This window comes from Nylanderia fulva, unplaced genomic scaffold, assembly GCF_048542155.1.
Source record: "Nylanderia fulva isolate GAGA-0341 unplaced genomic scaffold, ASM4854215v1 Scaffold36, whole genome shotgun sequence".
Classification (NCBI taxonomy): domain Eukaryota; kingdom Metazoa; phylum Arthropoda; class Insecta; order Hymenoptera; family Formicidae; genus Nylanderia; species Nylanderia fulva.
In genome coordinates, this window is record NW_028190433.1 from 1,042,693 (window position 1) to 1,058,979 (window position 16,287).

General features: G+C 36.4%; 2 protein-coding genes and 1 long non-coding RNA gene across 6 annotated transcripts; 2 read left to right on the forward strand and 1 right to left on the reverse strand.

Annotated features, from left to right (window-relative positions):
- Positions 1 to 2,081: 2,081 nt before the first annotated feature.
- On the reverse strand, positions 2,082 to 10,071 carry rin (ras GTPase-activating protein-binding protein 2). Of its 3 annotated transcripts, none has more exons than XM_029317056.2 (9): positions 9,987 to 10,071; positions 7,950 to 8,139; positions 7,611 to 7,791; positions 6,965 to 7,330; positions 6,314 to 6,736; positions 6,051 to 6,246; positions 5,617 to 5,879; positions 5,359 to 5,524; positions 2,082 to 5,278 (listed from the first exon to the last, which is right to left on the reverse strand). In XM_029317056.2, exons 2-9 carry the CDS (start codon positions 8,045 to 8,047, stop codon positions 5,133 to 5,135), a joined length of 1,839 nt encoding a protein of 612 aa, XP_029172889.1. In that variant the 5' UTR covers positions 8,048 to 8,139; positions 9,987 to 10,071; the 3' UTR covers positions 2,082 to 5,132. The 3 variants fall into 3 exon arrangements, with proteins under 3 accessions (XP_029172889.1, XP_029172888.1, XP_085341410.1); XM_029317055.2 differs by having other exon boundaries at positions 9,764 to 10,069; XM_085485284.1 differs by lacking the exon at positions 9,987 to 10,071 and adding an exon at positions 8,987 to 9,519.
- On the forward strand, positions 9,166 to 10,261 carry LOC146722160 (uncharacterized). The gene is made up of 2 exons (XR_014925295.1): positions 9,166 to 9,939; positions 10,000 to 10,261. It is a non-coding gene; the product is annotated as an uncharacterized LOC146722160 (long non-coding RNA).
- Positions 10,262 to 11,682: 1,421 nt separating this feature from the next.
- Positions 11,683 to 16,279, forward strand: Usp1 (ubiquitin specific protease 1). Of its 2 annotated transcripts, none has more exons than XM_029317067.1 (7): positions 11,683 to 11,931; positions 12,179 to 12,358; positions 12,459 to 12,697; positions 13,104 to 13,333; positions 13,408 to 13,922; positions 14,006 to 14,198; positions 14,869 to 16,279. In XM_029317067.1, the coding sequence occupies exons 2-7, from the start codon at positions 12,190 to 12,192 to the stop codon at positions 15,446 to 15,448; spliced, it is 1,926 nt and encodes a 641-aa protein (XP_029172900.1). In that variant the 5' UTR covers positions 11,683 to 11,931; positions 12,179 to 12,189; the 3' UTR covers positions 15,449 to 16,279. The 2 variants fall into 2 exon arrangements, with proteins under 2 accessions (XP_029172900.1, XP_029172899.1); XM_029317066.1 differs by having other exon boundaries at positions 11,683 to 11,921.
- The last annotated feature ends 8 nt before the right edge of the window (positions 16,280 to 16,287 follow it).

Genomic DNA, 16,287 nt, shown 5'->3' on the forward strand with positions numbered 1-16,287 from the left:
AGAAAAAAAATAAGTAACTTTTATATGTTTATATAAGAAACTCCTCTTAATTTTTTACAAAGAATCATCTAAAATTTTTCGCACTTATTTAGATACATCCTGTATATATGCATATTTTCGATCATCAATGATCGAACGATTCTGTAATGTGCTTAGCAATTTCGGCAAAACCGATTGCGGTCACCAGAAATGTGACTTATTTATGCGCAAGTCAACTAATAAAATCAAAGGTATGTTGCGATAAATAAAGAGATGCTATAATAAGGATTGTAGTAAGGTAGGTATATGTATTATACTAAATGCAAAAAGTTTACAATACATCTGATGTTTGTTCTTTTCATTTTTTCCCCTTTAACAGTATCTTTTTTTTCTTCTTCTTCTTTATATCGCAGTAACGTTGTTTTCAATTGGTTGGTATACACACAAACTGGCCTGGCAGACCGAAATAAAAATGTATGCTACAAAAATTCATAACTTATTAACCACCATTATTATTACATATTATTATTATTACATTATTATAATTATTTGTATATTTTTTCTGCATATTCTTTCCTTCGTTTTCATTATTATATATATATATATAATATATATATTTATCTTTATTATTAATTATTATATAATAATAGTTACTTAAAAACGAAAACATTCACACTAAAAATTTGCAGAGCTCTCTTTCAAGTATGTAAAGCGATGATCTCGCGTGAACTACAGTTTTTTGAACACGTTGTACTTGAACACACGGATATGCACATGGATAAGGATGTAATATGGAGTCAAACGGTGTGATAGTAAATATGTAGAATATTTTATAGTAAGTGGCAGGCGAAAATTTCGGAAGTCATATAATCTGCAATTGCAAATATTAAATATAACTACTATATTATCGTCCAGCGTAAAATATTTTTTTTTCTCTCTCTCCCTCATTATCTTTTTTCTTTAAATATGTCAATTGCGCAATTGTTACTGACTGAAGTACTAGATATATTATATTTATATAAATCGGCCTCTTAAATTGGAATAAAAATGATTATGGAGATATATCGTCTATTTTCCGTGACGTTTAATGTACAAGTGGATATAGAATTAGAGACGATTTTTTTTCTTATTCATACAAATATTCCTTTAAATATGCTCTACATATGTATACAAAGTCAAAGAGCAACTGGCATTTTATTTTATTTGAACTCTCTTCTTCTATAGGCGCGTATACCGGCATCATCTCTTGCATATGGTAAAGGAAAAATATTTTACCACTGCAGTATCATACGTGAATTTTGTTTAAATCAACGAATATTTGTTGAATAAATTTGCACTTTTGCAAAAATTTTACATTAACCAAGCACTTAATATTAGCACGCCAGTTTTGTGCATATTCTGTTTTGATGTTAATTGTATTTCCTTGGGAATTAGCAGGAAGCATGCATATATATATATCATTCTAATTTCCGTTTTAATTTGCATTTATATCTATCGCTCATAAAATATATAATATAAATAGGAGAAAAATAAGATTTTTAATTATACCGCAAAAAATGTCCATGATTTCCAAGGAATTACAGATGTTAATTTCAGTCAAAATGTTAAACGAGTTTATAACGAGATAATAACGCGATAAGAACGTGTTCTATTTAGTTACGTGTTTTAAATGGTAAGATGTCACGTGTAAATGTTATAAATATCTTATTTTTATTTTCGAAGAAGTATAAGCTACGGAATAGGATGATCTCGAAAAAGGATCCTTCATATTTTAATTAAATTCATATTTTTTATGACATTTGAAGTGAAAATTAATTATGATCGATTCACAAACATACAATATTTGTGAAAGATATATTTAAATTAATATTTTGTGTTATGCTATATCTTAATTCTTGTAAAAATTCTATATAGGTACTATAAATCGTTAATCACATGATAAACGTTTATCATATCTTTGAAAATGAAAGCGATACGAAAAAAAAAAAATGATTCCTCTGCATTTCGAGATCCTCTTTTTTAAAAAATCACATAAAATATACGCGATATATTTTATTTTCTGCCGCAAGGAAGAGAGAAGTGATAAAGTACTTCACATCCTGTATATTTGTTTCAGATTTAATGATAAATTTTTCTTTCTTTTTTTTATAACAATACTAAAGTGCCAATTATACGTGATAACTGTCGACAAAAATCCGGAAATACGTTTCCGCGTACTCTAAACTAACTTAGAAAAGATTTGATAGATCGAATCTTCATTTGTTTTCTACGTAGCGTTTAATATCTATAACGAAATATAGATATAAGTTTAAAATTGAAATGCGTTACATTATCCAACGAGGACGCATATCCGAGAAAAGGATGCTTAGCGGCAAATTTTGTTCTTTCTGGTTTTTTTTTTTTTTGTTTTCGCTGATAATCGAAAATAGTAAACCGCAGAAGCGCAGCCACGCGAAACCAATCTCTTTATCCGTTTCTAGACCAGAGTGGCCGCACCATCGTCATCGTCTTCGCCGTCCCGGGCTCTATTAAAAACGAGACATCAATATCGCGCATAAGTAATACTACATGATGAATATTATTCGCTAGAGGTTGCATGTTAAAAAAAATGTAACATTAAACAGGATGATAGGGTCCCGGGCAGGCGCGCCGAGGAGTCGCAGAAACGCGGTCATCATGTCCCAGACACACAGAGGTATCGCACCGCATTTTGTTTTCATTTTCGATTACAAACTACTGCGGTTGTGGAATCGCGTTCGTTCATGATCAACGTTAAAAATCCCTAAGATAATCTCGACGAAATGCAAGCTGACAAACTTACTTTCGTTCTCTCTCATATACACATCATACATACAAATATTCGTTTTCTCTCTCTCTCTCTCTTTCTCTCGCGACATGCTTTTTGTCGACATCATAAATTTAGTTACTGATTGCAACGCTGCTCTACTCCTCATCTTTCGACGCGTCGATCATTTACATTTGTTGTCGTATCGCCGTATCACCTTGGTTTTCTCACGACTCTGATTCCCTGATATTTTCGACACTTCGAAAATTATACAATAGTTTCGTAGAGGTGAGCTGGATGAGGCTGATAGGCCAGGATAGACGCATTGCCCAGTCACTAATAATTGCAGAATTCTTTTCGCAGACTACTTAAACTGTTGCTGACTAGAATTCTCATTTTGCTATATTCTAAATAATTTAGTGCATATGAATGTATTGTGTTGAGAAATATGAATAGATTGTATTATCTATAAAGAGAAATTAGAAAACATGTATTCCAAGAAAGTACCGCTCATGTAGTTGTATGTGTATTCGTCTAATTGAATCATGAAATATTTGCATAACAAATCGTGATTTATAACAAGAGCAGAACAGTGTATCACAATTTTATTTTATGGAATCTGTACGAATTTGTGTCGCTAGTATATTCCTGACTTTAAGTATAGATCCAATATTGCATAAAATCCCACAGAATAGTCTTCTTATAGAATCGCAGTATTACCAAGCAAAAGTTTTATATTTCAATTAAACGAATATACAATTGTACAAACAGCATCTCTCTTGAAATATGATATATTCTAATTGTTATCAATGACAAACTCGCGAAAGACTTTAATAAAATGGCTAAAAAGAAAAAACTACTAACATATAGTTTTTTCTTTATCGAGTATAGTTTTTGATGGTTGCAGTTCCCGTTTAATTTCGGCGTATCGCGAATTCTGCGATTATTAGAAAACTTGACCTTGGCCGAAACACTACCTCGTGACCGTAAATTTAGCGATACAACGTCAGATCATGCGCGTGCGCGATTCTTATTAATTTTACCTAAACAAAAGTAATAATAATAATAATAATAATAAAATAATAATAATAATAATAATAATAATAATAATAATAATAATAATAATAAGTATATATGTGAAGGAAAGGGAGGTAGATGCTATGATAGAAAGGTTCTATAAAATGGATCAGAATCGTAGCGTAAAAAGATACTGGAAAAAATAATGATTCTTAGAAGAAAACTGAGAAAAGAAGAAAGGGAGGGAAGAGACCAGGAAAAAGGTAGGCTCGCGAATAAACAGTTCTGAACTGTAACAAGACGAGGCCAGAGTTGCGGAAAAACGGCGAGACCAGATGTTGCAGTCTAGAAGTATCGTCCTCTTTACGATCGATACTGGTCGATCGATGATCGGCAACAAGAATAGAAAAAAGAACGTGTAGGAAAAAAGAAGCTTCTTTTTCCTTTTTTTTTGTTTTGCCGCGTGCAACCGGGATACAACTTTAGGATTTTATATAGTTGTTACACCGGAATTCGTTCCATGCTATCTATTCAGATTCTTCAGCTGCGACAACGGGACGGTTTCGTCGACGGTTGTCGAGTCGACTCGAAAGTGTACAAGACTACGCGACAGCGACACTCCGTTTTTTCCGATGCAATCTTTGATCACCCCGTAGTTACATGATACGTGTAATAAACTTTGCTCCGGTGTCATCTCGTCTTGCAATTCGGTGAGTAGAATGAAACGCGCGAATAATATTCTAAAACCTCACAAAAAGAGAGTTCCGACACATTTTCCCGATTTCAGATCACGTCCCGTCGCCTCTTCTCATTCATTTAAATTTTCCACACTCCGACAACGTTCTCCATTAAGCTTCCTTTGGACTTGTCGCACGGCTGCACGTGTGTATACATTTACGCTCCGTTTGTATGCTTGGCATCGTAGTCCTGCGGGATTGCCCGATTGTCGATGTACGAAGGACGAACTCGAACCGATGATCATCGGCTCTTTGAAACTTACAACACATACCACTGAGCTCGAGGTCTCACACGAGAAAAACGTAATCCTCGTCCAAGATTTCGACGAAGTCGTGTCTTCTGATGTTCGAGATCGTGTTTCGTACGACTTCCTTTTTTTGGGCTACGTCATCTAGTATATATCGGCTGTTGTTGTTGCTTGTCAAACATTGTTGCAAGCGACATTTAAGCGTATGAGGGTGGCGCCGGTGATAAGGTCGTGCGGCATACGAAATAGTCTTGGATTTCATTTCTCGAAATGAAGATGGCATATGCATGATGGTACTGTTGTGACTTTTACTCAGTAGAGAGGAAATTAGGAGGTTGTTGCGATTGTTGCGTACTGTGGCCGGTATTAGCGACGGTTCTGGTAACCAGGATTGCTTGGATTGCCCGGTTGCCGCATGCCACCGCCGCCCCTGCTGCCATCGCCGCTCCGTGAAAATCCTCCACGACCACCTCGTGGATGTTGTCCGCCTCTCATTACGCCTCCAGGTCCTCCTGAGATTAAATCAATAACGAATCAATAAATTGAAAGTTTTATTAATCTCAATAAATTGGAAAATTAATCTAGGGATTACCTGGTCCACGTTGTTGTTGCTGTTGTTGCTGCTGTTGACCGCCCATGGAACGCATACCGCCATCGCCGGAGTTCAATCTTCCGCCACTGCCGTCCATCATCCTAGGCCTCACCTTCTTTTCTTCCACATTCAACTTTTGTCCACTCTCATCGGGATAATAAATAGGCTAAAACAATGGCACAATGAGAGCAAAAAATTCCATTTTTATTAAACACTTGCCTAAGATATTGTCGACATTTATTTAAAAGATAAACGTACCAGAGAGTTCAACACCTTTGTCACAACTTGTTGATCTTCGAACGTAATAAATCCATAATTAGGCACTCGCGCAGTGTTGTTTCCGCCTTGAGGGCCTTTGCATCTGTCGTTTGATTTACTGTGCACGCGCAATTCAGCAACTCTACCATAACGCTCGAATACTTGGCGCAAATCATTCTCGGAAGCATTGTGTGGTAAGTTACCCAAGAAAAGTTGATGAGCATCGCTGTACTGTCCTGGTCTTGTGCCACGACGTTCTCCATCTAAAAAATATCATACGCAACAATATAATAAAAATATCTTGCAAGGAAAAAAAGATGAAAATTAAATAATTAATATCAAAATAATCAAATACATATACGTATATCTTATTACCATAAAGATTCTTTGAACAATCATTTTTTTAAATTATCAATATCTGTTTCATTTTTTACCTCTTTGTACCAGTCCTGCTCTCAGACCGCGTTGCTGCTGGGGGTGTTGTTGCTGTGGTGGCGCTTGATTTCCACCCACTCGATGCACCTGTTGTTGAGCTGCGGATACGTTGTTGGAAACTGACATAGAAGTCGGTACGTTATTTGCAGGATGCAATGGCGATCTGTCATCCAAGCGTAAATTCGTCATAGGTGGCTACAAAGAAAGATTTTATTATTCCTCATATTCTTCAGAAATCACAACGTCACATCAAGACATTTACCGGAGACATGGACAATTTAGGAGCTTGCGGGCTAGTAGCACTGGTGGTACTTGGGAAAGACTTTACTAAATTAGCATAAGTCTTGGGTCCGCTATTATTAACAGTGGTATTCGAAACTTGATGTTCAGGCTCGGTCTCTTGCGCGGACGCAGTAAATGATTCTGCTTCAGGCTGCTCATTTCTTTCCTCCGTCTGAGTCTGCGGTTCATTTTCAACTTGCTGCTGCTGCTGCTGCTGTTGTTGCTCACCGTTACTCAATTCTGCCTCCTGTACAAATTGGGACTGCGCGGTTGGTTCCGTTATATACGGATGCTGCTGGGCCGGAGATGGCGGCGGCGGTTGCTGCTGCTGCTGTGGAGGTTGTTGATTGATCACCTCCTCGTGCACCGTTCCATTCAGAACCTGCTGCATTACCGGATGAACCTGACCAATAGATTATAATATAAATTGTAGAAATTATATAGGCAATGTGCAAATTCAATTTATATTCAAATATATATATGTATACATCTTCTTCAACAATATATAATTTCTAGATTTCATTTTTCCTCTTTTCTCAACTCAATTGTTATACATTGTACAGAATGTTTACTGCATCCTCAATTAGTTGTTAATTTTTGCACAATAATACATCATGTTTTGTATACTAACATGTGGCTGTGGTGCCGCAGCGTAGTACATCGGTTGTTGTTGCTGAAGCGGAGGCTGCTGTGCCGGAATGAGAGGCGGTTGAGCTTGCTGCTCGGCAGCTTGAGTCGGAGCTGTCAGCTGTTGTGCCTGAGTCTGATGTTCATCTTCTTCAGGTTCAGATCGACCGATTTCCTCAACCTCTCTCTCGCCGCTTTCACCACCGTCCCCTCCGCTCACATCAGCTTCATCCTCCTCGGGGAATATCATGTCTTGGTAACGGAAGATATCGTTGTGCACATAGTAGGTTTTAGGAGCTTGTACCGCCAACACGAAAGTTTGCGTGAATCGACGCATTGGTTGTCCAGCGTTGGACAATTCTCCAGATACCTATAATGAAATGAATATATGTTAATAAGGTATTCTTGAAATTATAAATACTAAAAATTAAATATTTTATCACACAAATATGTCATTTTACATAAATTAAAGTACATTATCATGTCTAATGTAAAACAGAGTATTGATAAAACTTTAATGTCAAATGGAAATATAAAAATGATATATTTAATACATTTATATGTACGTATTTATTTCTCTTCATAGGAGAGAATTTGTGTAATTCTTTTATCTGATCTGATCTGATTGATATAAAGTTTACATAATTTACCTGAACAACAACTCCATTTTCGAGAGTAAGCTGAGAATCAACTTGACTTATTTTTGCATGACAATCACGAAAGTTCAGTTGTTGAATTTTCTGGTGTATCTGTTTTTGACCGATCGCCGGAATACACTCTCGATTGGAATCCAATCCTCCATGCACAAAGGAAGAATGCTGATTGTAGAACCTAATTCATAAAATTCATACACATTTTAATTGCGCAGTTGAAATATTCATTAAAAAAATAGGTTCAAATAAAATTCAAACTTTTATTTTGCTCTAATTGTGATCAGAAATTTATAGCACAGATAAGACTGGAATAAAATTATAGATAATTCAAATTACCTATGAAGATGGGCAGGAGCTTGATTCAGCAAAGTATAATATTGTCGGACAAATTCACGACCTACACTTTGTGGAGAAGGAGATGCCTCCATGACCATTTTCTTACTTTCTAACTTTTAAAGTGATATTTTGCTGGAAACAGCAAATTAAATGTTTAGTTGTAAAATCTTAAAATTATTAAGGCAGATATCTGAAACAAAAGAAAACATATTTATTAGAATATCATAATATAATATCAAGAATTGAAAAATTACTAGATTTTGTGCGCAGAACATATTGATAGAATTTTAATATAGTGCACAGAGGTTTTTTGCATAGCAACATAATATTCTAACAAGATAAAATTCATAAGACATTAATATATATTAAAAATTGTATTTATTATTATCAATAATACAATACAAATTACAATATAAAGTTGAGCAGTAATGCTATTATAGTTGAGCTATAATATCTGAATATAATTTTGCTTATCGCACATTGTTAGCAATATACAATTAATATAAAAAAATCAACTTATTATTGATTACACATGTACAAATTATAAAATTTCAGAAAATAAATTGCTAGCACAAAATTTCTTCAGCATTATTACTAATCATATATGCAAATATAAATACATATTACTTAACGAAATATATATATAAAAAAACAAGTGTGCATCATTTTCAATTATTTTAGCAATATTTTTTTCGAAAAAACATACAACTTTTATTACTAATTATCATATAAATATGTATTAACTACATATATTGTTCATTATTTAAATATATTGCTCATTAATAATTCGTTATTCGATGCCAATTGTATTTTAAACAGAGAATGATTTTATTCAAAACTACTCATTTTTTATATAATATAAGAATGATACATATTATTAAAAGAAAAATATATTCCAGCAATTTTTCAAGCAAAAGGATATAAATCCGAAAATCTTGAAATTTAAGATATACACGCATCTCCATGGGCATCCTTAAGCTATCTAATAAATCGTCTCGCGCGCAGGAGCTTATCCAAAATCACGTTTTATCACGTACATAGAACTCAAATAATCGGAGCGATATGGCATGCGGCAAACACAAAGGGACTGGCGACGCGCGTAGCGCATGGCAAAATTTTCGCATGCCATCTCCTCTCTCCCTCCCACGACTCCCTCCTTCTCTCTCTCTCTCTCTCTCTATCTGGCGATCCCGACCACGCTGAACCATAACGTACATATTCCGTAGCACGTGTCTCTCTCTCTCTCTCTCCCCCCGAGGAATCTATCTATCTAGAAAATTCGGTTTCCATTTGCATTCGAAAGGGAAAGAAAAAAATCCCAAGGAAAGTGCAGAGGCGGGCGAAGGAGCTCGCGTCCATCTCGCGGATGCGAGAGTGCGCGGTCGCGCCCGGTCGCTCGCGCAAGCATGGCGATGTCTCCCGACACGCCAACGCGAGCGAGAATAATCGAGAGAGATAGAGAGTCAAGGAAATCCACCGGGAGATCCGTTGGCGACGACGTCCCTCGAACGGGAGAACTCCCGCGAGAACTCCCGTCCGAGCCTCACACGATTCGACAACGTGGTCTCTCTCTCTCTCTCTCTCTCTCTTTCTCTCCAGTCTCTCGCGACGGGAGTCGGAGAGCGCCGCGATCGCTCTTCTCGTGGAACAACCAGACAGGAGGGTCGAAGCGATAAACATACGAGATAGATGGGATTTTACGACGGCGAGGATTCGAGTAGGCTTTTTTTTACCTGACTCGAGGGAAAAAGAACGCTCTCGCGTTCTTGCAGCACTCGCACTCTCTCTCTCTCTCTCTTTCTTCTGGCACTCACCTCGCCGGCAGCAGGTCTGCGGGTGTGCTTCTCTGTCGCGCGGGAAGCCGACGAACACGAGCGCAGGAAAAACGAGGGTTCTTCGCGAGGGTGGGACGCCTCACGCGCGAGCAAACTCCGAGAATGCAGAATCCACGGTGTCGTGATATCAATTATAAAAACAGTTCGCAAGCGTCGTACGTATTATATGTATATATGTTGTATGTGCGCGAATTAATCTTACTTCTGTTGTGTAGTGATCGCAGCGGCACTATGTCAGCAAATGCAATGCACGCAGAACAGGAGGAACTAGCAACATACGAGAGGCGTCGGTGGTGACTTAGATGGGAAAACGGGTTGGTGTCGCGCGCCGGAAGTGCACTCGAGCGCTCTCTCGCGGCGGAAGCGGGAACTCATTTTTTAGTTTACAATTTCTCCAGCGCGTTTCTTTCGTAATAATAATAATAATAAAATAATACTAGTAAAATAATAATAAATTAAAATTATTCTGTATTGTGATTGTTGTAAAAAAATCTCAAATTTCATATAATAAAATTCAAGGAAATTTCAGATTTGACCAATCACAGCGCAGGATCATTCTGATTCTGTCGTGAAAGCAGCCCGTCATTTTTTTTCACGCACTTGTCAAATTTATGAATAATACTTCAGAAATTTAAAATTTAAAAAAATTAAATTATATAAGATCCAAAATTAACATCTTCTTGGCTCGCATCTAGAGTTGAGTAATTCGGTTGTTAGAGCAATTTTCTACATGACATGTATAATACACGTCAAAAAAGTATTGTACATGCATATAAGGTACGTCAAGAATCGCATTCTTTTAGCGCTTTGAACGTGTTTATCAGCGTTTTTTCAAACAAACTTATCTTATCATTTATTGGTATTTCATGACATAAATCCTATATAAAACAATTTTTCGTTGTAAAAAAATAATCTAATTTATTTTTAGTTATTAGAAAACAATTATCTAACCTGTGATTTATTAATCTAGTTTTTGATGTATTTGCGAGTATTCTGCTGTTACAATATATAACATAAAGCAATAACAGTTTTATCATCCTCCAGATAGATTTCAGTAGATTGCCTGCATAATAACAGAATTTAAAAATTAAAAATATATGCTTGCATATAAAGATTGAATAAAGATACGGCCTCGCATATGTATTATCAGCAAGTGAAAGGATGATCTTCTAATGTTATAAAAATTGCGAAAATATGTTGCTTATTTTGTCAGAAATATAATTGCAGTTGTGCGTTTATAGTATATAGTGAAACATATTGCTATATATTTTATAAAATATACAAATATATGTTAACAATATATATCATATATATAATGCATAATTAAAATTTATTAAAATAATTCATAATTTTATGTTGTTCTAATTATACATAATATATATGTTTGTATACTATGTTCAGCATATTTTATTGTCTATCTGGGCTTTTTTAATTTTTTTAAAAATTTCCTTTATCCCAATATAACAATGTTGCAGTCGCTCGCCATGATTCATAAATGATTTATTGTTTTTTTAATACAATTTTAATTATGTCAAAGTCAACTATTTTAATCAAAAATGCACCTGTATCGGCGGCATTATTGGCTTATGTATATTGAAGTAAGTTGGAGCATGCAACGCGAATAAACCTAATACTTCACGTATTATACAATTCTATTCGCGTCTATATAATTTTAAGTCAATGTGCGCCCCAGGCGCAGACCACGTGACGTCCAATTGACAGTTCGTATTTAGGGCGATATCACATGTGGACAAGTTTAACAGACACGCTGATTGGCTGGAGGCTAGGGAATTTCTAAGATTTCGAAAGAATTTTGAATAGTTATTCTTGTGTCCACTAGGAGCGCTAAAGATCCTTTCATTTTCACGCTCGAGTTTCCCCGACGAGCTGTTCGCTTCTCGAAATCCTAGGTTGTGTCTTGTGTCGCGTAAATCGTAGTAAGTCGAAGTAAGCGGAACAAGCGGTACAGGTTCACCAGGTGTTCACCGTCGAGGGGAAAGGTGATAGAAATGTAGCTTGCCACGCAAGTCGAACGAGCTCTTTCGTGGCTTCTTAACGTCAAGGACACTAGTTTAGTTGATAACGTTATAAATAAAGGAGCCCGCCTTCGTTCCATGACTTCCCCACTCGATCATACGTGAGTAAATGTATGCAGCATTCAGCCTGTTATTTTACGACACGGTTTAACACTTCGATTCAGTTTGGAACGTAAATGAATCTCGCAGATAGAATCTACGCGTGAAAACAAAAAAAAACATTGACATTATTTCGACGTACGCGAATATGCGAATTGGACGGAGGGAAATCCCGTGCGAACGTCTGGTTCTCGCACTTTTTTTATCAGTGCACTGTTGCATTACACAACTTTGATGATAATCTTGATCGATATTTTAGGTTAACAGAAGATGACAGTATTAGAAACAGAGGAAGAAGCAGATAAACGCTCGGTTCCTCCCAGAAAGAAGTTCTGCCTGTCCCTGTCAGGTCGCGGACGTGTAATTCCCATTGTAGTTTCGCAGCCCCCTCATACATCTACAGGAGGGGGCCTTCTGGATACATCAGACTATTTACTCAGTATGTATTTTTCATTTTAATGACGTATTTTATTGATCATAGATATATAATTCTAATAAAACAGCAACATTTTAATTATAATATGATTCTGTTTGTAAAGGTACAAGCAAAATGTTGAATGGCTATCGAAATCAGCTGAGCAATCACCAGGATGGAAGTTACGATGTCTCCGGTGGTAGTACAGAAGGATTTAGGATAGCCACCTTGTGTAATTTAGGAAATACTTGCTTCCTCAATAGTGTATTATATACTTTACGATTTGCGCCTTCCTTCTTGCACAATTTACATCACTTAGCCACTGATTTGTCTAATCTAAATGATAAGCAACTTCAAACAAAAGTAAGTACTAGATCAATAAATTGCATAAAGAAAGGATTATATGCAAAATTTTGCTATATAATATTGTATGGATGAATTGTGATCACTGCAGCACTCGTATTTCATTTGTGACACTCAATAAAAGAAATATTTTTTATATAATATTAACAAATCACAATAACTACAATTTCTGTGAGGAAAATGTCACTTAAATGCAAAACATTTATTGTGAAGTGCTATGAATTGTGAATTAAATTTATAATCAGCTGTTCTTTTTATTGATTTGTTGTCTCAGAGATTTTATTAAATGATATTTGCATATGATATAATTTTAATTTTGTAATTGTTTTGTTATTTTTACTCTATTACTGAATATCAGTATGGCTATAACAATATGTAAAATTTCAAGGTGTTTTTTTCTTTACAGGCCAAATCTTCTTCATTAGGTAGAACAGGTGTATCATTAACATCGAGCAGTAGTCGTAGCCTGAGCAGTAAAGATCTATTGACATTGGCTGGACCAACAGTGGAAGCCAATAAACCAAATATTCAAATAGCCACCGAAAAATTGCATGAACTCTTCATGGCATTGCGAGCATCGGAGGCAAGAGAGAATAGTGAGCCATACCAACCGGATGCCTTTTTACAAGCTCTTAGGTATACAAATTTGTTATTATAAAAATAATTCGTCCTATATTGCTTTATTCACATTGCATTATTGATTTTCATAGAGAGGTAAATCCGATATTCGAAGGAAATCAACAGCAGGATGCTCACGAGCTTTTGGTTTGCTTACTTGATAACATCAGAGAGACTTTTCAACTATTGGTCAGACACAGAGAAAGTCAATTTGGTCAAAGCAATGGTGGCTTTCCCGACTTCACTGCGGATAACTCAACGACGGATGTGCAATTGGAAAGTAGCGGTTCTGGGAAGAGGAGTATTCGTAAGAGAAAAAAGAAGAAGTTTCCGAGTAGGGGAAGCTCAGTCTGTCTTGTGCAGCCAAACGCGAATGGTGTCGCGACATCCGCGAGACCGTATGAAAACGGACATGCGGAATTCGCCGAGAGTAATGGCGAGATAGGGACGCGCAAGCCGGAGAGCAAAAAGTGCTTTATCTCGGAGGACTTCGAAGGGATCAGCCTATTGCGTACAACGTGTCTCGAGTGCGAACATGTAACAGAACGCAAGGAAACGTTCTGCGACATATGCGTACCCATCGACATTGATCGCTCGAACGAGAAAGGTGTGTATTTAATCGATCAATTTTGAGATTTGTTTGTAAAAATACGCCGGTATGAAGAGACATTTTATATTTCTTTTTTGTAGATGATGACGGTCGATCGGTAGATAGCAGCGAAGTGTACAAACGCGCCGTAGTAACTAGCGAATTGCTTTGGGGTACGGAGAAATATTGGTGCGCACGTTGCCTACGATATAATGAGGCTCGTAGAGCCGTATGTTTTCCCTTGTTGCCGCGACTTCTCATCTTACAGCTGAAAAGATTTTCTACCGCCGCTGGGTAAGTGGGATTGTTTGATTAGAATTATTAAAGTTAGAAGCAACAGGTTACATAAAAGTTATGTAATTAATATCTCGAAATTATACAGTTAAAACTTTACTGAAAAATATGAGAAATAATTGTTTGTACATGGAGAGAATTTTTCATCATATTTTATCACAAAATTCACTACAAATTTTATGATGTTTGGTAATAATCCAAAAATTACCTGCATTGTAAACTAAAATATTTTATACGTTTATTACTTTTTTGCCTATTTTATTTAAAACACAGAATCATAAGTTTTTAATATATTTTAAATTAAAATTTTATTATAAATATTTTACTAAAATTAATCAAACATTTTATTTCCTATTGTGGTAGATATTAATATTTTTTATTGTGATAAATATAAATCAAAGAAACTCATAAAATTCTTTCAATACCATACTGTCCCACGATTATCATTTTCAGGATAAATTCTAAGAGAAAATTCTCTCTATGTAATATTCTTGAAATTCATTTAAATATAGCTACAAAAATTACAATTTATAAATATTGCAATAATTTTTTAGAAATTCGTTTCTTTAAAAATTTAACTATATTTTTGACTCTCTATATTTATATCATATTGACAAAAAAATTTCTTCGATATCTCGTATTGCGATTATAATTAAATATACGTGTGCAGTTCAATGGAGAAGATCAATAACCACATGCCAACGCCGCTTACCTTGCAATGCTTTTGCGAGGAATGCAGCAACGATCAGACCCGTGGGACAGCTGGTGGTGGAACAGAATCGAGGCATGTATACAAATTATATTCAGTCATAATGCACCAGGGTGCAACGATGACCGCCGGCCATTACGTTGCTTACGCACGTCTGCCGGATGAGTCTGCGTATGCGGAGTACTTCCATTGCGATCGTGATAACAAGCGGCAGAATTCGGGCCAGGGCAGCGTTATGAGTGTGAACTCATCGTCGTCGTCGTCCTCCTCTTCCTCCGACAAAGCATCGGGCATACTCAAATACTTCAGGAGCAAACCCAGCGCGAGCGAGAACAAGGATCAACTGGTGAACAGGATTGGGTGTCGCAGCATGGATTGCTGCGGGATCAGACGCAACAAGCAAGTCGTTAGCCCTTGGTTGGAGTGTGATGACGAGGCGGTGCATGTGATCCCGCTGCGAGAGCTCGAGGACAAACTGGCGCCCAATCCGCGAAATTCCGCTACTCCCTATCTCCTGTTTTACGTGAGGTCGACGACATAAACGGCGTACTTTGTCTTCCTGTACCGGAAGTGTACATCAAAATCTCTCTGTTTGGAATTCCAAGCAGAGCGAGCAGTACGATGACAAAATGGGCCTCGTTCTTCCTAACATTGTTTCCCCTTTCCTCTCTTCGCCTTCTCTAACGACTGTGCTGTGATTGTATCGCACATTCCAGACCTGAATTCTTCTTCCTGTGTATGTGCCGCATATCAGGCGCTTTAGATTCGTGAGCGTGTATAATTTCGTAGGATATAAAATTGATAAAATTGTTCGCCAAACATTACGTTAGATTTTTAACAATCAGACGATATGATGCAAGAAATCGATATGTACCCAGTAAGCAAACTGCGCGCGGATGTCAGTAAATTGGCAATAGAACTATTCAAAGTTGCTAGTAAATTAAGATTAGTTATATCTATTAGGTTCGTGATCTGCCTAAGGCAGAGCCTGCTCATAGAAGTTGATAGCAGATTGACGGGTGCAGTCTGGTAGAATCTAACATAACTTGATGTTATATTTTATTGAAATAAATTATATTTTATTTAGAAGTTGCAAATCCTATTCGAGTTTTGCCACTAATTCGTCATTTTAATCTGCAATAATAGCTCCTGTACTTTGTAGTCTTCCCTGTAAATTTCTACTGACAACAAAATTTGTCAGGGAAGATTTGCTCTCGATAGACTTGGCTATCTGGGTACATGTAATGAAATATCGTCAACATAACGAATCATCGAGCGAGTGTCCGCGTGTAGACTATTTTAACCTTAGTTGGAACGTGGAGCGTTTTACTATTGAGTTAATTGTAAAAGAATAAAAATTATGTATTCTTGACACACACT